We start from the raw sequence: 23,755 nt of genomic DNA on the forward strand, positions 1-23,755 counted from the left end.
AAGTGATGAAAACTCTTGTTTTTCATAATAGACAGAGGCCAATTCAATTAGTGTTGCACTGCTATTGCCTTAGAAGGTTTTGCTATACTGAGCAACAAAGCTCTCCTTATGCAATGTGTGGAATTAAAATTAGAGTTTTTGCTTCTAGTTTTATTTCTACATGTTGCAATTCTTTCTTTGTTCTCTAAAATGTAGTCCTTGAAATTCCTTGTACCAAAAATATTTATTCCTGGCGTCATCTTTACTTTATCAAATTTTGAAGCTTTATGGATAAAAAGATTTTTATTGAATTTAATTTGTAATTCTGTCATGTGATGAAAATATTTTGATGAATTTCAGTTTGATACTACTCGTGCTGATGGCCAGTTTAAGAAAACTGCAAGTAATGCAAAATTGAGGAAATTATGGCCGGATTTTAGGTTCACCCCAATGAAACAAGGTAATTTTAAAATAAATTTAAACAAGGTAATTTTTAAAATAATTTTAAACAAGGTAATTTTTAAAATAATTTTAAACAAGGTAATTTTTAAAATAAATTTAAACAAGGTAATTTTTAAAATAAATTTAAACAAGGTAATTTTAAATAAATTTAAACAAGGTAATTTTAAATAAATTTTTATTAACTTAAAAGTTAAGTTATAGTTGGTGATGATGATGGCGATGATGACGATGATGCTTGTTTATTGATAATTATGAGGAAGGTAGTTTTTAAAAATGCTAATGATATTGATTATAAACAGTCAAAATAATTTCATGAATATATTTTTTATTTGGTTTAATTCAGTTAAATACATTTTTTAGAAGCTACCACTTTTTTTAAACTGTCAAAGCATCTTGTGGAATATAAAATAAGGTTTTTATTATCTTTAAAAAAAAAAAACAGTTTTGATTATTAAAAAGATCTTTTCTTCTTCTCCTATAAAATTTCCAAAATGTTAGTTTAGATAAATTAGGTTGTTAACCATTGTTGTATTAGCAACCATGATTGTTTTTTTTGTTTTGAAGTTTTTTCTTTTTTTTGCTTTGAAAATTTTTCTTTTTCTTTTAGCTGTTCAAGAAACATGTGATTGGTTTGTCAAAAATTATGCAGAAGCACGCAAATAAATTCACATTAATGATAAATGTTAACTTTTTTCGTCTGAGAACTGCAAACAAAGTGTGTAAAAATTGGTTTGAAAATTGAAACTTAATTTTTTCTTAAGTAAACATTGTCTATTGGTTTAATCAAAATTGTCAATTAATTAAAAAAGTATTATTCTTAAGCACTAAGTTATCTCCTATTTAACTTTGAAAAAAAAAACAAACACTAAGTTTTCTACTATTTAATCTTGAGGAGTAAAAGTTTTCATATGAGAATAATGTTGTGGGAAAGTTGGTATTATAGGTTAATGTTGTAGAAAAGTGAACATGTTTGGGTAAAGTCCACTAATTGAAAAAGTTGATCTTTTATCTTTGGTGTTTGTTTGGCTGTTGTCCATCTATAAACTAAATTTTTAAATGCCAATATTCCTTTTTTATTTTTTGTTATTCTTTTATTATCTTCATATTGTTTATTGGTTATACTTATTTCCTAGCTGATTGTCTTTTAAAATTATTCTCAAATTTGTCTTTTAAAATCTCAACTTTTTTAACAAAATTGTAAAAACAAATAAAACAAAAAGGTGAACATTTTATTTAGAAATTTTATGCTTCCAAATTTTATTCAATAAATTAAAGATTTATGTTAAAAATGTTTAGCTATTAACTTATCATTTTTTTGAATTTCACCATAAAATGTTTTATCAAATAAAATAAAATAAAAGGTTAGCTAAATAAAGAATAAAATTGGATATGATAAAATGGTGTCAAATAAATATGATAAAATGAGGTCACAAATAAGTAAGAAGAAGGTAATGATGATAACCTTTTTATTTTTCTTCAAAAATTATTCTTTTCTACTTAAAATGTTTTTTATATATTTATTATATTTTAGTATAGTAAAAAAAATGATATTTATTTTCCTTTTCGTATGCCTTGCACCCAAACTATCTTCCACTGGTAATATTCTGATTCTTGGAGGAAATGGCATGCTAGGAAGTGCTACAGTACACTCTTTGTTAAAAGATGATGAACATCACAATATTGTGATAGTTAATCGTGGAAATTGGTATTGGGATACTGCCAGTACTGTTAAACCTTTTGTAAAGCATTTTGAATGCACAAGAGGTGATGGATTTCGTGAAGAATGTGCAGATCTTGCAAGAATTGATAGCCTTTATGATGTTATTGTGGATTTTAGTGCTTATAACCCACTTGATATAGAGGTATATTCTTTTTATGTATAATATCCGCTAGAAATATATTCTCATGTTGGGGAAGGTTGGGTACAGTGAATCAAGAGGCAGTGATTAAGAGGCATTTTCTCAAAGGTTAAGATTTTGTTCAACATGATGATGTCATCATTTTATGTGCTCATATATCAGCCATCTTTATTTATAATCATTTTCCCATTTTTTTATTTGGATTAATGATATTTATGCTTCCTCTAAGTAGTTTAGCTTTTCCTTTACAAACACTCAAGTCACAAGAAATTAGAATTGAATTTAATTTGTTATGGGTGGGGCACAGTAAATTGAAGTACAGTGAATTGGCTGATTGATTATTTTTTAATAATTTTTAATAGATAAAAATATATTTTGAGTAGTTTTTTTAATTTCATGAAGTAACAGAAATTTTGAATTAATATTTTATGTGTATATTATTGTAAAAAAAGTAATTTAATAAAATACTGCACGCATAATTTCATTATAGCCAATAATAGTTCTTTGTGTTTTATTTGCTTTAGTCAATATGATCAGAAACCAAAAACAGATTGGCAAAAAAGTTGGTAACACAAGTTCTGTAAACATGAAAGAGAGAGTGTATATGGTAATTAAGAAAGGGCAAAGTATTTCTGTTGTAAGCAAACATATTAAAATTGTATTTTCAAGTTTATGTCAGCATGTGGAAAAAGCTAAACAATACTGTCTTGATAAAGTACACACCAGACTACAAATCCCAACAGGTTTTCACTGAAAAACAAATATTGTTTAAAGATTACATAGTGATCGCAGTCAGTTAAAATTAGCTTAAGATTTTGGTGACCACAACAAGATAATTGTTCCCCAATCATGGACAAAGAACCTGACTGCTGGAGAAGATTTTTTGTATGGTTTCATGAATAGTCTTAAAACTTTTCTTGACGTGGAAAAGCAACCAGATTGTCATGTGCAACAAGTTTTAACAAAACAAATGTAGCAGATTTTTTAAAAAATTTGGAAGAAATTCTTAGAAAATATAATTTTAATCCCAATGACATCTATAATGCAGATGAGACAGGTTGTTGTACTGTAGAGAAAGTAGGGAATATAAAAGTAATTGCCTGTAAAAAAGATAAGCAAGTTGAAAAAATTTCTTCAGCAGAGAGAGGTATCCTGGTTACAATGCTTGCTTTGATAAATGTTGTAGGAAATGCAATTCCTCCATCTATGGTGTTTCCTAGAGTGTATTTCAAAGACTCAATAGTACAGGATGCTCTACCTGGAACATTCCATACAGCTCTTGTGTCAGGTTGAATGACAGCTGATAGTTTTTATTTATTTATGAAACACTTGATTCCATAAACAAAATGTTCAATTAAGTAACCAATCTTATTGATTTTGGACAATCATGAGACACACCTTTCTACTAAAACAGTTGATCCACCTGACTGCAGTCATAAGCAACAACCTTTAGACAGGACTGTCTATGAACCATTTAAGTCCTTCTATAAACATGCTGTAAACGCTTTTATGGTGAACAAAATTCAAAATCAAAAGACTCCATCAAATCAGGATATTGAACTTTCAACTTCTAATTTCAAAGAATTCATAATGCCAGGATCTTTAACCTCAAAATTATCTCCTGAAAAAACAACCCTGTTTCCACAAGCACCACCAAGAAAAAACAGCGGTGCAAGAAAAAAATGAAAGACATTAATTTTAACAGACAATCCTGTAAAAGCTGACTTTGCCAAGCAGAAAAATTTACAAAGAAAAATAAATCTAAACAGAATTATGAAAAACAATTGCAGTTAAAAATCTAACGAGACAGTTGATGGAACTTTCTTAAGATGTGGTTTAACAGTGAAATGGATGGCACCAGTGGTCTCAGTCTGAAACTTTGTTTCAAACCAAAGTAAATTGATTCCCAGTAATTAGATTTTAGTCAAACTTACTACTAAAAAAAATTTAGTTATTTACGTTGGTAAAATTATTAGCACTAAGCACAGTGAAGACATTAATAAAATTTTTTTAAAAATATCTCTTCCTCAACAAAAAAGCCTAATTTCTTTTTATTTTTTGAGTTGGTCATATTTCTGAAGTGTCACCTGAAGATATTCTTGGAAAATTACCCAGACTCCTACTTCATGGGGTTCCTTGTCATTTTATTTTTCTTGTCGATTTAGCTTATGATGATGCACTCTGTTAATTAAAAAATATATACTGTTATTTTAGATGATTAAATTAGTTTTGTTATCAATAAAATGCTTCTTTATTTTATCAATTTTCAATGTCATTTTTTTGGATTTTATACTAATCTATTTACCAAAATTATGCCAAAAATATAGTGTACAGTAACTTTACTGCCTCAGCCTCAAAATTATTTGGCTCTACATCTATTCACTAATATTAACTCACAGTTATAATTATTGATTCACTGTGCCCCAGGTAGTGATTCACTGAACCCAAATACTGGAAAGCAGTGAATCACTTAGTACAACTCACCTTAAACCTCTCTGTGAGCTGTTAACGATCAGTTGGGTTTAGGTGATTTCTTATCATGAAGGACATATGTCTCAATCCTTTTGTCTTTAAAAAGATATTTTAACTTTTTCTCAATTAAAAAATAAAGAAATCTGATCCATTGTATCCCAACTTTCCATATAATGCCCACTTGATATTGAGGTATTTAATTCTTGTGTATTTTTAAATGCACTTCTAAAGAAATGCTTAAAAGATTAATATATATATATATAGAGAGAGAGTTGCAAAAAAACGTGTTTTTTTGGTGTTTTTTTGGTTTTTTTGACTTTTTAAACAAATTTTTTATTTTTCTTGGTAAATAATTGGGAAGAGTTTTTTTTATTCTGTCTGTTTATAGTATATGATCATTATAATCACAAATACAATATATAAACACCAATTTAAAGTTAATGTTTTAATAAAAAAACTTAAAAGAGCTATTTATTAAGTATATTCATTAGGCAATTTAATATTAAGTTAGTTATAAATCTAGGTATATTGTATGAGAATGTTTATTTGTCATGTTTTACTTCTTAAATATTGTTGTACATCCTAAATATTACACTCATTATATACAGAAACTATACTTGTCCATGACAAAATAACCATTTTTATAATTTAAATATACTAATATACAATATCATGCTTATTTAATATCAGATTTCAAATCTTTAAAGAAACAGAAAATCGTAATATTTATTATGTAATAAATTGGTCTTATATTGTTTGTTACATATGTTGAATTATATTGCCAGTAAGCCCTTATAAAAAAAGCTCTAACTTTATTTAACTTACATATTCTGATATTTTTGAATAATAATGTTTTATTAGTTTTAATTGGTTATTAATTTAGTGCTAAGTAGTGTAGCACTGTGTAGTGTAGTATACACACAATTAAAAAAAAGTATAAATATTTAAGCAAAAAAGTCAATAATTTAGTAATTTTAACATGTATTTAAACTATAAAAGATATTCTAAATGGATGTGCTTTCTGAGACCAAGTCTTCCTACCCTAGACTACCTTCATCTAATGATTCATAAACAAAGTCACTGTCACTTTCTATGTTAACTGCTTCAGACTCTGACCAAGGGATTGAAGTGCTAGGAACTTTATTTACACTCGAATTATTAATTTGAGGAGAAGTTATGCTTGTACCATTTTCATAACTGGTGTTTTCAATATTTTCAAGTTTTAAATTTTGTGAAATGAAAACTAGTTTTCCAGCCCTTTTAGTTGTTAAGCGATTTCTTTTTGCACTATGAATGTTAGAATAAGTGCTAAAACTTCTCTCACATGCTGCACTTGAAGCTAGTAGCTGAAGAATTCTAGATGCAACTTTTGATAGTTCAGTAAAGGAACACAACCCTTTCCACCAATTTATGGGTTGAGTTATTCCAACTGCAGTCCAAATGAAAGGTTTGGAAAATATGCCACCCTTTGATTGGTAATTAGCCAAGTCAAACATCATAATTTCTCTGTTTACTTCAGGCATACTTGCAGCAATGTTGTGTATCGCCTCACATGCATCAATCTATAAAAAGATTTCTCTTTCAATAATTTTAAAATTACTTTAATTATTTAAATTGTATTTTCAAATTTGAAAATAGTATTTAAGATAGTTCAAAATTTTTCAAAAATTTTACTTTTATTTATTTTACTTTTTTTTATTTGGTTTTAAGAACCATATATGAATTATGTGTAGTAAATACCTTTTGTTCTCCAGTCAAGACTCTGCCTTGAAATTTGGGATCTAGTATATTGGCAGCCAAGTGAATTTTTGTTAAACAAAAATCTTTTCTTTTCTTGAAGACCTTTTTGGCTTCTTCTTCTTCCTTTTTTGAGAATGGGCTAACAGTTAAGTTTTTAAAAATGTGGTCTTCCAAGAAGTGAAAAGTTTCCACAACAGAAGGTAACATGGGAGTGTTTGATTCAGTTTTCTTTATTGCATCAGCTATTGGTGACAGCAATTTGAAAAAACGTTCAACCCTGTTCCAAAAAACATCTGATAGAAGAATAATTTTTGTTGTTAAATTAAGTCCACTGTTTTCAGAAATAGCCAATGTTTTTAATGGTTGCTTATTTTTCTGTATGCTATCTAAGCATTCTACAGTTGATCCCCACCTTTAAATAAAACACAAAGAAATTACAATAACTTTGATAAATTTAGAGTAAAGTAATTTACTAAATGAAATCTATTTTTATGAACGTATAATAAAATTAGTTACATAGTTCAATTTTTTTTGTAATATACAGTATATTTATACTTTTAGTTGTATTACCTAGTTCGTACTGGTAGTTTCAAGGAAATGCATGTTACTACACTAGCTGATTTTCTTTGTATATCTCTAAATGCTGCAACAGATAAATGAGAATTTTTTATCTCTTTAACAATATCAGTTACTTGTGACATCAAAACACTTAAAGTTGTCAGTTTTAAAAAATCTGTGAACAGCAAATTTAAACCATGTGAAATGCATCCATAGCAATGAAGATGGGGATAACAATCTTTTAGATGAGTCCATGGATTTTTCATATTTGCAGCATTGTCTGTCACAATGCTCAAAACTTTGTTAGGATTTATTTCTTCTAAAACTTTCTTTATTTCATTTGCCATATAATCACCAGAATGGCTTAATGTTCCTACAAAACAGTTTAGGATATATTATATATACTGTACTATATAAATAATATAAACCAATTAACTGATATGTTATTTCTGCTTACTGAAATGGTTTTCAGTGTTGTTTGTTATAAACTTAATATCAAAGTTAAATACGAAATAGTATGCATATTTTAAAAGTCTACCAGCCTGTTAAGTAAATCCATTGTATACAGTACTAGAATTATGGTTTTACCTGTAGGCAATGTCTTCCACAAAATGGGTGATGAAGAAGGCAATGTCATTACAAAGTTACTGATAGCTTCATTTCTGTAAATAAGAAAAAACATATAAACAAATATGATCTGTTTATTAACTAAATAATATAGCTTCAATTGCATCAACTATTATTATAATAAATTGTTACTGTACCTTAAATTGCTCCATCCATCACACATAAATCCAAGATAATCTGCAGTTGCTACCATTTCTTTAACATTTGCTGAAATCCTTGAAAACTCATTTTCTAATAACACATTTGACACTTCATGCCTTGACGGAGGCTTATAAGCAGGACGTAACTTGTTTAAAAAGATTTTCCAATAGTTATTTTCTACTATGTGGAGTGGCAATCCACTAGCATATATTGCTCTGGCTAGGTGTGTATCAATTGATTCCTGCAAAAGGTAATGTCATACTGGTACATCAGTCAATCATAAAGCAAATCTAAAATCTATACATCATGAACTTTTAATAAGCTAGTTGCCAAATCAGTTAATCCTTCAAATAATTCTTAAAATTTAAAAATACAATACACACCTTTTCAGTTTTTGTCATGCTGTAAAACATGGAACTTCGTATTTTACTTCTACAAATTGAATTAGAAAAGGATGTTCCAAAAGAATCAGATCATGGATTTTTTGTTTTTGGTTCAGCATATCCAGGAGAGTCTTGCTGTTTTTGACAATAACCTGATTTGTTTGCATATAGACTTTTTACTTCATCAGGACATTTTCAACATTTTTCAATATGCTTAGTCATTCGAGTTCCGCTTTTAGACATAATGTCAAAGCAAAAGGAACATTTCACTCTTTCCATTTTGCTACTTAGGTTGTTAGGAAAGTTCGTAGAACTTCATCTATAAAGTTACAATGAGACAGGAAATAGTTAAATATTTATATATCATTTTAAACTGTGTTTAATTATGAACATTTAAAGTACTTGTTGAAGTATTTTGAATGCTTATTAAAAAAGTTATTTAAATTTTACTATATACGTTTTCAAGAAAAAATTTAAAAATGGAAAAATTTGAATATTGAGCATACATTAAAACCCGTGCTCTACTTGGAGTTTCAGCACAAGCCATAACCGATGAGTTGGTTTTAGTTCATGGTGACCAAGCTCCAAAATATAGTACAGTTGCCAAGTGGGCTACTTTATTTAAAGATGGTAGAGAGAGTCTCGAAGATGATCCTCGCTCAGATCACCCTCAAACCACGTATACAGCTGAGAATATTGAACGTGTGCGAGGCATTATTGAAGAAAATCCTCATGCAACACATGATATAATTGAAGCCCTGACATCGATTAATCGCTTTACAATCAACGAAATCATTCACAACGCACTTAAAAAAAGAAAACTAACATCATGTTGGATACCCCACAAGTTAACCGATCAAAATCGCAAGAATAGAGTTGAGGCATGTAAGGAAAATTTAGCCCTTTTCAGAAACGGCCCATGGAGACTATGTGATATTATTACAGGGGATGAGTCGTGGTTTTATTTGAGACAAGTTGGACACAAGTCGGCTAATGCTAGTTGGGTCGGTGAAGGTGAAAGTCCAAGAACTATAGTAAGATGCGACAGGTTTCAGCCGAAAAACATGTTCTACATCTTTTTCAAAACAACAGATGTTGTTCATTTGGGTTATTTTGAAAAGGGAGACACCATTACTAGCGAATATTATATAAAAAATTGTTTGAAACCTCTTATATGCGAAGTAAATAAGCAAAGACCTAAAACAGGCACTCAAAATTTCAGATTTCTCCATGATAACGCTCGACCCCATGTGACTGAAACTGTCACAAATTGTCTAAACCAAGCTGGAATTACAATAATTCGCCAACCACTATACTCACCAGACTTAGCTCCATCCGATTATTGGCTATTCGGCTTGATAAAAAAAAATCTTGATGACGCTACTGACGTCGAAAGTCAAAAAACTCGCATAACGAAGCTACTTCAAAGTATACCCAAAGAAGAGTATAAAAAAACGTTTGACAAATGGCTTGAAAGGATGCAACTTTGTATAGATAACGATGGACATTATTTTGAAGATTTGATAAAACAAAATTAAAAAAAACTCTTTTTTTTTTTTTTAGAGGGGAGTTCTACGAACTTTCCTAACGACCTAAGTAATTTGGTTCATAGGTATAAATAAATTGGCAACTACAGTTTTATTTCTCCCCCCTGTATGGCCTGCTTTATTCATTTTTATAATTAAAATTTACAATATTAAGCAAAATATCTAAAATTTAAATATAATTAAATAGAGAACATAATTGATTATTAAAAAGAGCATTTAAAACTGCATATAACTTTTTATTTGCAACTCAAAACTTTATAAGTACAGTAAATTAATAATAATGATAATAATAATAATAATAATAATAATAATAATAATAATAATAATAATAATAATAATAATAATAATAATAATAATAATAATAATAATAATAATAATAATAATAATAATAATAATAATAATAATAATAATAATAATAATAATAATAATAATAATAATAATAATAATAATAATAATAATAATAATAATAATAATAATAATAATAATAATAATAATAATAATAATAATAATAATAATAATAATAATAATAATAATAATAATAATAGTTATAATAACAATAATAATAGTAATAATAATAGAAATAATAATAATAATAATAGAAATAATAGTAATAATAATAATAATAACAATAGCAATAGCAATAACAATAATAATAATATACACATGTATATATAATATTAGTTAAAATTGAGTAAATGTAGTTAAGTATAATAAATTTAGATAAAAAGTCTTTATTATGTCAATATATAACAATAAAGTCAATAAAAACTAAATAGAGGAAGATAAAATTAACTAATAATTTTTTATACAGGACTGCTATAACCGTGTTAACCTAAAAATTAACAATAAAACAATTACCTTTAAGCATATTAAAAGAAAAAGAACTTTAGTCAAATTCAGCCTTAGTTTTCCTATATAAATCTGAAAAGAAAATGGGTTTAATAATATTTCTATTGAAGTTGAATTTAGTAGCTTAAATGATGAATTTTTGAATATTTCCCAAAAAAACCAAAAAAACAGACCCCTGTGTTTTTTTTTCCAAAAAAACAACCAAAAAAACCAAAAAAACAAGAACCAAAAAAACGTGTCACATCTCTCTCTCTCTCTCTCTCTCTCTCTCTCTCTCTCTCTCTCTCTCTCTCTCTCTCTCTCTATATATATATATATATATATATATATATATATATATATATATATATATATATATATGTATGTATAATATATCATGAATTCCATCGTGATATGAATATAGAATAACAATACGCACATTACAGTTTTTTTATTTTTATAACATAAATGTGGAAAATAAGCTCAAATCGGTGATTCCGTCACGATGGAATTCATGATATGTATATATATATGTATTTATATATATGTATATATATCTATGTATATATTAGGATATTCTGATTCTACTGCAAGGAAAGTTCAAGCGATATATTTATATAAGCACAGATTCTATTTATGAAGTTTGTAGACGCAAACAAGAAAAGGGATATTTAACTGAATTAGATGCAGTGAGACCTACTGATGAAGATGAAAGGTAATCTTTTACTTTTCTTCTTTTTTTTTTAGCCAAACAACATGTTTAAAATTTTCCTGTTTGTTAGAGGTAATAGTTATTGCAGAAGAAATTTACCAGCATTAGTATTTTTTTTTCCTTAAATCTATTAAATTCTTTTAGTTGTATTTTGTAGTTTTTTCTCTTAATTTCTATTTAGGAAGAGATTAGCTAAGCAAGATGATTATGGAGAAAAGAAATTGCAAGGGGAAGAAGTCCTAGAAAAGTTTCACAAAATTTTAAGGTTTAGCTTCATTAGTTTAAGATTACCTGATGTGATTGGTCCAAGAGATAATACTCTTCGTTTTTGGAAATATTTCATGAGAGTCAAACTTCAAAAGACTTTGGGACCCCTCAGTATTCCCATACAAGAACAAGAAAGACAGATAAGTCTTGTATATAGTGGAGATGTTTCTAATCTTATTGTTACTTTAGTAAAGCCTAATTTACCTATTGGCATAGAGAATCAAGCATACAACCTCGGTTTCAGAGAACCTATTACCTTGAAGAAAATGTTGATGTTTATAGGGAAGTTCGTAAACAAAGGAGAAATTTTATTTAACGAAACTGGTGAAGCCGTTAACTATGGCATTCCATCTGTTACACAAGGACCTGTTGATATTACTAAAGCAACCAATACTTTGAATTGGAATCCAAGTAGCATCTATAATGTACTTAAAGAAACATGCCAATTTTACGAAGATGCTGAGTATAATATAAACTATAAGTTTTCATTGGATCTTGTGTTAGATGGACTTGATGTACGGAGTGAGAGATACAGAGACTTTCTAGAGATGCACTATGATAAAATAGCACCAAAAAAGAAAAAATCCAAAGAAGAACTCTAGATTATTTTTCATCAGTTTTTTTATATGATTACAATGGAGTATTTATATTTACTATTTTTCTATCATATAAAAATTCTTTAGATAGTAAATTTTTTTTTCTTTATTAGAAATTTTTACAAATCAAGACTTTATATATGACTTCATATACATAAATGTGCTTTATAAATATGACATGAAAGAACTTTTATATGATAAATATATATTTTTTTATATGAAACAAGAGTAATATTATAGATTCAACTTACATAATAAAAATGTTTATCATCAAATGTGAAATATTTTTACTTTCTATATTAATTATTTATGCATCAGTTTTTTAAAAATAAAAGATAAACATTCAGAGAGGAACAACTCTGACTGATAAAGACATCAATATTCTCAACATCAATGATTGAACTTCAACCACGTTTCTATTTTTTTTTTTTTTTTTTTTTTTTTTTTTTTTAATGAATTAAGAATTTCTAATGATATAAAATGTACATGAACTTTTATCATTTTTATTTAAAAAGAGTAATTTTTTTTTTCAAAAAATCCACAAATAACAATGTTTATAGGTAAACAAACAACTGTTACATCTGTGTATGTGGTTTACTACAGAATTTTTAATTATTTTCGTTTTTAATTTGCCGTTATAACGTCTTTTTTTTTTTTGTATCTAATAGATGTTTATAATTTATGATTAGCGAATGCTTAATGTGTTGTTATTGTTATTTTTGATGAATGAATGCCACGAGATGAGATTTTTTTTCAGAGTTTCAAAGATAGATTTTATTTATAAAGCATGAACTGTTCTTTTTGTGGCGAAGTGGTGCTTGACCAAAATGATTTACAATTGCATCAGGCAGACACGTGCCCCGTTTTTCAAATTGACCAAATTGGTAAGAGGATTTTCGCACTAATTTGTAAATTTGTTTATAAACAAAACATTTTGGAGATAAAATTCTAATGATAGTCAGATTAACAAAAACAATGTTTCTTCAATGTATTTGCTTTTTTGTTGTCATCCATAATTTTTTTTTTTGCTTTATGTTCTTTTTTGGTGTATTTTAGTATTTTTTATATTTAGCTCCGTCTGTTGCAAATGTACAGTTCAGATGGCTTTTTGGCCAAAGGTTGTATGGAGATGTCATTCATTTGTTAGCGACAAAAGAGGTTTTTTTATTTACCTTTTTTTTAAAAGAAATTTAGACGATGTTAAATGGTTATTTTAGAAAGAATGCTATGTGATTTTGTGATTTTAAAATTACTCCATCTTTTTTTCTTATTTCTTTCTTCCATTTAAAAAAACCTTTCGAATCATTTTCTCATTATGTATCAACAATGTATCTTGAAATGAATTTTTTTCTTATTTTAGATGAACAACATAGAATTACGAAAGAAGGGTGATACGTTTGAATCAGATTTTGTAAGTTTAAAAGAAGGAGTTTACGGTGGCCAACTTATTGCAGATAATGATATCATTCCAGTAGCAGAGTTTGTTGTAAACGCTGCATCTCATTTTGTGTACTTGCAGCCTGAGAAAGGTTTTGTTTGCTGAAATATTTCATATTGAACTTCAATTAAGAAGAAAGGTAAGAAGAAAGATTTTTAGTTTTTTTTCTTTAGAGTTTTCTTATGCTTCGTCGTCGGATGAACTCCAGAACAGCGACTACGAACGGGAAGGGGAGTTGCAAGGTGTGATTTTTTTCATCTACATTTACGCTTTAGTCTAAAGATAGTTTCCTACAAAAGCTTTTCTTTTCGCTGTATTGTGATGCGTTGTTATTTCATGTTGCACCGTAAAACTTGAATATTGATATTTTACCAATAAAATCTTGATGATTTGTCATTAAAATTAGGAGTAACAGACTTGCTATTTTTTATTTTATTGTGCTCACTCGGATATCCCACAATTGTGTGACTTTCTTCTTTCTATTCTCAATACTAACGACAGGTAGACCTATATTTCAATAACAACTGCATTAAAAAAAAAAAAAAGAAGAAGAAGATGGTGTCCTTTCATTCAACTATTTGCTCCTTTTTTTTATTTGCATAACGGACTAAAAGCCGACGACTGAATTTAGATCTTGTATACGAAGTATTATGTGCTGCTTTTTTTTTGTTAGAGTATTCATTTCAATCACTTAATACTAAATATTCATAAACCTTTAGCATTGCAAGATTCTGACAACCAATTCTATGGATCAGGAAACGATGCTAACCATCAGGTGAAACAAGTTTTTAAATTTACATATTTGCTAATTTTTCAATCAAGTCACACACGAAATAGGCGCATGAAACCTAAATTGTTATGTTGCTGCGGATCTCTCATTTGTCCATGATAAAAACGAACATACTCCTTCAAAACTTTCACGTGGTAGCTTTTAAAAAAATAAACTCCCAGTTTTAGCTAAAAATTGAGCTTGAAAATTTTTATGTTTAAACGACCACAATTACGCCGTTGAAAAATTGAACGGACCGAATGGACCAAAATAAATCGTCCCATTCGTTGCGGCATTAGTTTTTTTAATTTTTTTTTTGACAGAGGAAATGTTCCGAATGATCGCTGTGGAGAAAAATGTTTTTTTTGAAGAAGGCTCCAAAGCTGCTTAATTTACCGCTACAATAAAAGTAGATGTATTACAATAATGATAAAATTACGTTTATCATAATTTCATATGAAAATTTTTTAAAAAGTTCGCAGAACAAAGACAACCGTAATACATGGATCATGTAACGATAGTGCCATTTAAATTCGCGACTTTGGGTGTTGTGACGATTTTTTTCTGAACATTTTTGATTTTTTAAAACGATGCAGAAGAATTTTATTTTAAACAACTGACGATATTATATATATATATAAGTCGAATCGATAATTTTCTTTAATCCAAATGAGAAAAAGAATATTAAAGTATTTTACTAACACGTGGAATAAGCTCATCATCAAATGATGAATAAAAAAATTAAAATCATAAGCAGCATTAAGACACGGCATTACTCGGACTAAAAACGGTCGATCTGTAACTCGAAACCAATGATATATTATATGTACAAGATGTCTAACTTCGATCCGAAAAGTGAAGCCGTGCAAGCCATTTCTAATTCGGTCAAAAACATGCATTTTTAACTTTTATTTCGCACGTCGGATAAAGCTTTTGCCCTTATTACAAATGGCGGATTCAATTTGTAAACAAAAAAAACGGCTTCACTTTTCGTCCAATAAAATCCCGCAAGTTTGACATCTAGTATATATAATATATCATTGCTCGAAACATCCAAAGATGAAAATCTTTCCAAGAAATGAAAAAAGCAAAAGAAGAAAAGCAATAAACTTTTCGGCGGTAGAAGAATTTTTCCACCGTCGAACTTTGTTACAACTTGCTGGTGTTAAAACTTGTTTATCCCTTGAGCTCGCTTTAACTCGTCTCACTTTCACTATTCAAACGCAAACCGAAATGTGCTCAAACGATAAGAAATTTCTTTAAGCGAAGAACGCAGTGAGACAAGATTAACTTTGAAACAAGTTTAAAAAGAAGCTTAAGCTGAGTCGATAAATACGAGAAATACTTTTTGTACTTTTAAGTATATATCAGTTCCTATTTGCTGCTTACTCAGAATTAAACAGAAAATTTGTTTAACGGGAATCTTTCAAATTCTTGATATAATCTAGTTAATTCCTTTGTGAACGTTTATGTGTAAGAGGGCGTTGAGGAATTTTCCTTCGACTTTTTGTTTTCAGGTTTTTTAAAAAGTTTAATTTATGTGTATAGTATGGGTAAATCAGGAAAAATTAACAAGTTAAAGTAGCTTTTAGGTATAGTAGAAGCCATGTGTTTCATTAGCAATAGAAAAACCATGCGTTCGCTGGTAAACGTGCAATCTCGTATTATATTAGCCGATAAAACATTTATGCCTGTATAATATGTTCGTTTTTGTTTATTTAGTTTTTTGATGAAACAGATAATGTTGAACAACGAGCTACACTGGGTAATAAGTTATCGGAAGAAGGATTTTTAGTTACCAGTGCATCCCAACCTGATACTATGAATAAAAGCATTCGAACAGAAGACAATACTCTTAGAAATATTACTGATTTTGAAGACTCTTTAAATGAAGAAGAACCAACTAGCAATCAGGTTCGCAATGTATTTGGGAATAAAAATCTTAAAAATGATTTCTTGCAAAAAGAAAACTCTTCTAATGAACCATCAAATTTATTGTCTATAAAGCAAAATACATTTTCACCGAAAAAAACTTTAAGTGTCGTTTCTGACAACGGCCTACCATCTCGTAATACATTACCTAGAGATAATAAAACGCTTTCGTCAAGACCGGATGCATCTTTAATTCTTCGTCAGCGTAGTTTATCTTGTACACATAAAAAAGACAATGCTATTATGGATGAAATCCTTTTAGAACTTTCGATGCGGGAAGACAAAAATTTGGCGAATGGAAATAATAAAAATCTTAAACACGGGTCTGAGCAAATCCCACAAAATGGCGACGAAAGCGTCGTCTTTCAAAGTTATCAACCGAAAAATTTCTCTAAATCACTTGAGGTAAATGTTTTATATGTTCTGCGTCTGTCACACGAATGTCACAGACATAGAGTAATTTTGATTTACACGAGGAACATATTAAAACCCGTTTTTGTTTAAAGAGGTTAAGTCGGTATCTTTTTGGAAAATCAAAAAAATAACCTTAAAAATGTTTGTTTGTATCAAAATTTTGACAAAAAACATTTTTTAATGTAGAATTTCTCATGATTAAGTGCAATATTCCTCACAATTAACCATGATGCATAATTATCATAATTAAACGTCAAAACGGTTAATAACTGGTAAAAGTAAAATCAAAAAATGACATTTTAACGAAAACCGATTCATTTGATTTTGGAAATCAATTCATTGTTATTTTTTTAGGATTATGCTGTGCTTTAAAGTCATCATTTTTTTTTTTCTTTACAGACTGGTTCGGATGGGCGAGGCTGTTCAACTAAAGATGACGAAGACTTTAAAAACATCACTGAAGCTTTTGAAAAGCAAATCAATACATTAAAAAAGGTTGTTGTAAACTATTTCATTTTCAAACGTAATTTTTTTTGACAAATTTTTATTTTTTTGAATTATTGTTGTTAATTTATGTTAACAAAATGATGAGGGTATCGAAGCGAAATAGGAGGGTACCGAAGGGGTAAAAGCAACTTTACGTTAAGATTCATGATTTTCTAATAGGCTATTTCTGACAATCTTTTTTTTTTTTTTCATATTTTTTTATTCGTTTTTTTAAATCAAAATTATCTTTAGGAAGTCCAACGACTCACTGATTTAAACTTTAATTATAAAGAAATAAAAAGTGAACTAGAAACTAAATGCCAATCCTATGATGACGAAGTGGCACGAATGAATAGAAAAATTAGTACTCTTCAAAAAGAGAAGGATTTAGTAAGTTTTTTTTTTTTTTTTTTTTTTTTTTGCAGAATAATGTCTAAAAAAATAATGTCTTTCGTAGACTAAATAGTTGATGGTTGAATGGTTATCCCAGTTTTAAATCAGGTCTAATTTCATACTTTTTGTTCTACGACCGAACGTAATCTAATTATACATTTTAACGTAAACACGGAATGATCGGAACGATTAAAATTTTAAATTAGAAATTTTGAATTAAATCATAAAAAAAAGGTTAGTAATTATATCGAGTGTAAAGCAGATTGGATCTGAATTATCAAACTCGTTACCAACTCATTACCAGACAATGGATAAATTTACCAATGAATGGTATGTCTTTTCTTGTTTGCTGACTATTTTTAATTTACAAACCTAAATTTTACTCCTAGATTTTTTTAAATAGATCTCATTTTAAAATTTTTTTTCTCCAAGGTCATTGAAAAAAGCCAGCAAGAAATTCTTAATTTGAAAATGAACATAAATGAGTTAGAAGAGAGATGCAATTCATTAAATCATCTTTTATTGCGGACTGATAGAGAGCATCAAGAACTTCTCGGCGAGGTTATTTTTGTTTATGCTTTTTTATTTCTTATAATGAAATAAAATGGTTACTGTAAGGTACAGTTGCTTATAGTATTTCTAATGTGTTAAAAGTTGATATTCGGTTTTAGCTTTCCGATGATAACTCGCCAAGGCTTTTGGAAAGCTATAAACACCGTTGTGAAGAGTTAGAGAGAGAAAAAAAAACGTTGTCTGACAGCTACCAAAATTTGGAAGCTGCGCATCGCTTGCACGATGAAGAAATGAAGCTTGAGATCAACAATTTACAACAAGTTGTAATAAAATTTTACTATTATTACTATTATTTAAAGATATATTTTTTAGTTATTTTTATATTACATGTTTTATTTGTTTTAACATATTTAATTTGTTTTTTTTATCTATTATATTTTATTTATCTTTATATATTTTCCATTTTATTATATTATACATCTTATTTATTATTACCTAAATAGTAATGTTATAAATGATAGATTCTTAAATTAAAAAAATATAATTACAAATATAAAAAAATATAAATGTAATATATATATAATAAAAATGATATATAGTAAAAACTAAAAATGGTAAAACAAATGAAAAGTGTATACAGTAAAACCTAAATATATTTACTGAAAATTATACAACTTAAAAAATATGTCATTACATCATAAATGTTATAATTCATAAATTAACAATAAGTATATATTGCTATAAATAATCTTATAATTTTCTAAATTTCTAGGTTGATATGTTAAAGAAAGATCAAATACAGTCCAAGTGCTTTCCTTTTTTTGACATAAATCTCTCAAATAATAATAAAAAAAATATAGAAAAATTGACAAAAGAAAATGAACTTTTAAAGAGCAAATTGAAAGCAATACGCTTGGAGTCCGAGTTATCGAACAATAATGTAAATAGTATAAACCCTCGCAATTTGAGAACAACATCTTCGCAAGATCATGTTCTTTACCAGTCCCACGAGGATAAAAAAATTGATCGACTTGATGGAAATTATAAAACAAATGACTTTGATGCCAATATGCGTCGCAACTCTCCTAACTCTCCGCCTAGTATTTTAAGTATGAGTTGGGATCAGCAGTCAAGTAGGCTCTTATCTTCAAAATCGTCTATAGATCATATTTTGAAACGCTACTCATCTGGGAGCGGTTCAAATGAAGATAAAAGAAAAGGGAGTCAATATAACGAAGGTATTAAATGATCTTACTGTTGTTTTTTTTTTTCGTCGTGCACATTAAAAAATGTTTCTATAAACTTAATATTAATTATTGGTAGAATTAAGAAACGGGCAGTATGGCGCAACGCATTGGTCTTCCACGCTATCACGCCCCAAATCCCATTCTCTAGATCGTGGTCTGGACATGATTGGATTTGATCAAGGTTAGTTTATAATTTTTTGTGTGGTTTAACAAGCTACCATCGCGAAATTATTAGAAAACCTGAATTGTTTATTAAAGAACATTCATTTAGGTGATTACACAAAGCGCTCCTTGACTAAAGTACCATTCTGTCCGAACACAATAAATGATCTTACTATCGGGATGAAAGTTAGTGTGAGTCGGTCAGCCAGAAGATTGTCTCCTGGTATTGTAAAATGGATAGGGCGCTTGCCTGATCAAAATGGTGACTATATCGGAGTGGAGTTGGAGAATGAAAGTATTATGCAAATTTAATTTAAAGTTATATTTAGAAAAATGTTAATGATTTTAAAATATCTGATGAAAATATATTACATCATGATATACACACATACATGAATACATACATACATACATACATACATACATACATACATACATACATACATACATACATACATACATACATACATACATACATACATACATACATACATACATACATACATACATACATACATACATATTACATCCTTATATAATATGTATGTCTTCGTTTTCATAGCAGGGAGGAATAGCGGTGATTTTCAAGGTTATCTCTATTTCACCTGGTGAGGCTATTTTTATATTTTAAAAGTAAAATATTGAATATAATTTTAACGGTTTTTTAAAACGACACGGATTTCTTTCAGCAAACCAAACTGTGGTGTGTTCGTTAAATTCAAAAAGATCATAATGGCGTGGAAGTAATGAAGAAAGTTAATTGTGACTTTTTTCGGCGAAAGCATTTTACCTAACAGTGTTTGCATTACCTTGGTAAAGAAGACGTCAGCAATTTTTTTCTCAATTGTTTGAATTCCTGGAGCGTGAGCATTGAAACGGAATCACATTCTCATATTACCATGTCCTGTTATATCATCAAGCACTTTAGCTCCCCGAATAAACTATCAATAGTTGATATGATGCGATTCTTGTCATTTTTTTTTCTTGCGTTTGTTTGATGCGTGCTACGTGAGTATTTTTGTGAACGTTAAAAGATTTTTAAAGCAAGTTGTTTAGTTTTGATAACAACATCGAAATATATCAGAATTGAAATAATATATAAATATACTATATATAAATATCGTAATTTTTTTTCTCTATGAGTATATGAAATATTTGTAATATGGCTCATAAACGCGTGCACATGTATTTGCAAACAAAATGTGAAATACAATTTTGGGTAACGTCATTAAGTTAAACTTGTACTTCTTAAAAGGTCGAAGAAAGCCAATCAACAAACCATTGCCTGCTTTTCGGAAAGCCTTTTTGGCAGTCATTCTCTTGCCGGGCAATTGTTACTAACCCGTAAATTATTAAAAGCTTTATATACAGATAGAGCTATCTACGACATCTTGAAATAAAACATTTTATTAAGACAACGTTATCATAAACATTCAAACAAAACTAAAAATGGTACAATTTCTATGCTTTAGACGAGCACAACTATGAACATATTGCGTTATGAATCCGCATAATTGCCGCCAGTATTCGGACAACATACTCGTACTTTCTTGAACCCAATGACAGGTTGACTTGATGAGCATTACTAAAGTTAAAACAATTTCTTTCTAAATATTGTATTTACTACAAACTTAGTTTACAAATCTATCATTACAAGTTATATTCGTAACCCTTGTAATAACGACACCAATTACAAATAAATATTTTGCTATTGCGAGTTATGCAGTTAAGTTGTACAAACTTTTTTTTTTTTTAATGAAATAAGCTGTAGGAAACCAGCTGTAAAAAAACGTTTAGGTGTCGAATCTTTGAATTATATTTTGTCAGCCTATTCCAGATAAAAAGAACTTTTTTTTTCTTCGTAAGTTTTTTAAAATATAGTTTTATCCAAAATTAATTAGCGGATGACGCTTAGTGCATTGTTATTTATTAGTTGAATTGAATGTTACTATCTTACCTCAAGAGAGATGCATCGGAAAAGTTATCCATATCTGAGTTGAGTACAGAGTAATCAGAATCTAAACATTTACATCGTAAAAATATTATCTTTTTTTGTAATTTTACAAAGAGATTTTTCTAAAAAAGGAAATTCTAATAAAATAACGATTTTGTTTAATTGAATGGTAACAAAATAATGTTTGGATAACAAAGATATTTCATATTAGATATATTTTGCTGGCTAAGTATGATTATCAGGTAAGGTTGAAATTATTAAGAAATACTATGGTAACAAGTAACGCATAAACCTCCCCCTGATGAGAATGTGGAGGAGATGTACTTTCGAAACTCCTGCATTGCAAATTAAATATCCATGGATACTACGTAGGACTCTGTAACAGACACTTATCTGGATTTTATTTCGCTGTTAAAAAAAGCAATAAAATGTTGGGTCGTGAAAGACGTAGAAGTGCATCCGAAAATAGTGGTTTAGACCAAACTCTATGCCCTGATGTTTATGACAACTATTCTATATTAATGTATGAAACTCAAGATGCATTTAAACACAGTGAAAAGCTTTTACGAAAGTTGAAATCGTGTGAGGAGCAACTTCATATTGCCTCCAATCAATGCAAACAATTACTTGAAGAGAAAACAGATCTAGAGAAAAGCATCATATCGCTTGCAAAGAATAGTCAAGAGAAAGAAGAGAAACTGTCTAGAATAATTTTAGAAAATGAAGAAAAGTTAAAACTGATTACAAAACGAAATGAAATTCTCGAAAAGCAGCTTAATCTTAAGGAAGAAAGTTTAAGCTTAAACAAAACGACTTTTTCTATCGAAGCAGAAGTCAATTTAACAGCAGAATCCTCTTTCAAGATCGAGCAAGTTCAATTAAAAAGTGAAGAAAATTTCTTTAAAAAATATAAAAGAGACAATAACTCAAAAATGGACGAGACATCGGTGACAGAAGATACATTCTACGATACGTGCCAGGAAAAAGAAACAGACGTTTTTCAAACGGAATCTGAAAGCAAATGTAAGTTTTATATTTTATTAAATAATTCTAAATTACTTTTTTCAGTTTAGCTACATAGCGTTATGCAACGGAGTGTATTCTTAACGTATTACTAACGTATAGCACGATTGAGTTATCTTAAATTTTATTTCAGAGAGAAAAAATATCAAAAAGTCAAACTCTGTTTTCATAGGCACAAGGGAGGCTGCAGATTTTTCAAAAGTAAACAATGAAATAAAAAAAGTTATTTTGAAAACCAAATCAATTCAGAAAGAGAATAACGCCACGTTGCAAAAGATAGTCAAGCAATGCTGCGAAATGCTCAAAGAAAACGGATTTCTATTAAAAACTCTATACGATGAAAATAACACGGCTACAATAAAAATCGAAAAGTGGATCAACGGTTACATGATCCTTAAAAGAAAAAAAGAAGAAGAAGACGAGTTCAGTAAAAGAGAACACGCTCGATCAGTAGAATTCGAAATGGAATACAGAAATCAAATTAAAAACTTATGTGAAATGATCACGCAGTTAAATGATGACGTTGGAATTGAACGAGCGCAAACACAAACTTACAAAGAAACTTTATCACAAGTTTACAGAAATCTAGAAGAACTCGATATTAGATTTGAGAATATATCTAATTTAGCATTAGAAAAGCTTTCGAACGCCGAGATGAAAGTAAAAAATCTGATTCAAAAATGCAATCAGATACAAAGCAGTCCGACCTTTCAAAAAAAAAACAAAAGACTATCGAAAAATTTATTTAAATTGAAACGAAGGATGAGCGATTCGAAAGAAAAGTTTTAATGGATGAAAATTAATACATAAAAAAAAAAATTTCTAAAAGGACGTACCTAAAAAAGCACCGTTACTATGCTCCTTGGTTGTAACCTGGATATGCTGGTTCTAAAGGAATTCAACAGGTTATCTTTGAAAACAATAGATTACACCCTTACAAACGACGTTATGTTTATAAAAATTGTTTTAAAGTTTAGTTTGCTTTGTTCTTTTCTTTTTTATATCATTTGCTTTAGCGACTGGGGAGGGGGGGGGTCTTTTACAGGAGGAACCTTCTACTAATAAACTTTTTTTCTGCTATTGAACACAAAAAATGGTTGATTTGAGGATATTTAAACAGTTAAACATTTGTTGAAATGAAGATTTCAAACTTCTTTGCAATTCTAAATGACGAAATTGAGTTCAAGTGAAGATTAAAAAATATTTGAAATTTAAAAAAATTTAAGATTCTAACTATAAGCAAAATGTGTAAT

General features: G+C 28.6%; 8 protein-coding genes across 14 annotated transcripts in view; 4 read left to right on the forward strand and 4 right to left on the reverse strand.

Moving 5' to 3' along the window:
• The window catches only part of LOC145187205 (GDP-L-fucose synthase-like), an 8,054-nt gene extending 6,750 nt beyond the window's left edge, over positions 1-1,304 (forward strand). The window contains exons 9-10 of the mRNA XM_090094904.1: positions 340-439; positions 1,049-1,304. Of these exons, the coding sequence (XP_089951030.1) occupies positions 340-439; positions 1,049-1,104 (156 nt within the window). The 3' untranslated portion in view covers positions 1,105-1,304. The remainder of the gene's footprint in view (positions 1-339; positions 440-1,048) is intronic.
• The window catches only part of LOC145186651 (mannosyl-oligosaccharide glucosidase-like), a 405,622-nt gene that overhangs the window by 137,841 nt on the left and 244,026 nt on the right, over positions 1-23,755 (reverse strand). The gene's annotated exons all lie outside the window — the stretch shown is intronic.
• Positions 1-23,755, reverse strand: part of LOC149884515 (dynein axonemal assembly factor 4-like) — a 381,661-nt gene that overhangs the window by 113,880 nt on the left and 244,026 nt on the right. The window lies entirely within an intron of this gene.
• Positions 1,736-12,446, forward strand: LOC145186862 (uncharacterized). Its single transcript, XM_090094900.1, has 3 exons — positions 1,736-2,303; positions 11,169-11,311; positions 11,490-12,446. Exons 1-3 carry the CDS (start codon positions 1,839-1,841, stop codon positions 12,175-12,177), a joined length of 1,296 nt encoding a protein of 431 aa, XP_089951026.1. The 5' UTR covers positions 1,736-1,838; the 3' UTR covers positions 12,178-12,446.
• On the reverse strand, positions 5,737-8,388 carry LOC149884519 (E3 SUMO-protein ligase ZBED1-like). The gene is made up of 6 exons (XM_090094898.1): positions 8,222-8,388; positions 7,835-8,079; positions 7,659-7,732; positions 7,083-7,443; positions 6,513-6,924; positions 5,737-6,334 (listed from the first exon to the last, which is right to left on the reverse strand). Exons 1-6 carry the CDS (start codon positions 8,249-8,251, stop codon positions 5,810-5,812), a joined length of 1,647 nt encoding a protein of 548 aa, XP_089951024.1. The 5' UTR covers positions 8,252-8,388; the 3' UTR covers positions 5,737-5,809.
• LOC145186552 (uncharacterized) lies at positions 12,599-20,637 on the forward strand. 5 transcript variants are annotated; one of them, XR_016454710.1, is made up of 16 exons: positions 12,599-13,055; positions 13,244-13,329; positions 13,532-13,700; positions 13,783-13,851; positions 14,329-14,384; positions 16,101-16,715; positions 17,124-17,219; positions 17,463-17,600; positions 17,866-17,933; positions 18,036-18,164; positions 18,275-18,439; positions 18,889-19,354; positions 19,440-19,544; positions 19,635-19,820; positions 20,088-20,133; positions 20,215-20,637. XR_016454710.1 is itself a non-coding variant. In XM_090094888.1 (15 exons), exons 1-15 carry the CDS (start codon positions 12,959-12,961, stop codon positions 20,270-20,272), a joined length of 2,481 nt encoding a protein of 826 aa, XP_089951014.1. In that variant the 5' UTR covers positions 12,599-12,958; the 3' UTR covers positions 20,273-20,637. The 5 variants fall into 5 exon arrangements, 4 of the variants coding, with proteins under 4 accessions (XP_089951014.1, XP_089951015.1, XP_089951017.1 ...); XM_090094888.1 differs by lacking the exon at positions 17,866-17,933; XM_090094889.1 differs by lacking the exons at positions 17,866-17,933; positions 20,088-20,133; positions 20,215-20,637 and having other exon boundaries at positions 19,622-19,757.
• The window catches only part of LOC145186554 (uncharacterized), a 246,865-nt gene continuing 244,026 nt past the window's right edge, over positions 20,917-23,755 (reverse strand). The window contains exons 4-6 of one of the 2 annotated variants that reach the window (XM_090094906.1): positions 23,339-23,390; positions 21,483-21,543; positions 20,917-21,110 (exon numbers count right to left, since the gene is read on the reverse strand). In XM_090094906.1, the coding sequence (XP_089951032.1) occupies positions 21,008-21,110; positions 21,483-21,543; positions 23,339-23,390 (216 nt within the window). In that variant the 3' untranslated portion in view covers positions 20,917-21,007. Of the gene's footprint in view, positions 21,111-21,482; positions 21,547-23,338; positions 23,391-23,755 lie in introns of both variants that reach the window. The other variant, XR_016454712.1, reaches the window with a different exon arrangement.
• On the forward strand, positions 21,483-23,478 carry LOC145186553 (uncharacterized). Of its 2 annotated transcripts, none has more exons than XM_080062696.2 (2): positions 21,483-22,502; positions 22,675-23,478. In XM_080062696.2, exons 1-2 carry the CDS (start codon positions 21,908-21,910, stop codon positions 23,289-23,291), a joined length of 1,212 nt encoding a protein of 403 aa, XP_079918822.2. In that variant the 5' UTR covers positions 21,483-21,907; the 3' UTR covers positions 23,292-23,478. The 2 variants fall into 2 exon arrangements, with proteins under 2 accessions (XP_079918822.2, XP_089951027.1); XM_090094901.1 differs by having other exon boundaries at positions 21,823-22,502; positions 22,636-23,478.

Source organism: Hydra viridissima, unplaced genomic scaffold, assembly GCF_058129835.1.
Source record: "Hydra viridissima isolate aposymbiotic clone 2 unplaced genomic scaffold, HvirCarnegie_v1 scaffold_8, whole genome shotgun sequence".
Classification (NCBI taxonomy): Eukaryota; Metazoa; Cnidaria; class Hydrozoa; order Anthoathecata; family Hydridae; genus Hydra; species Hydra viridissima.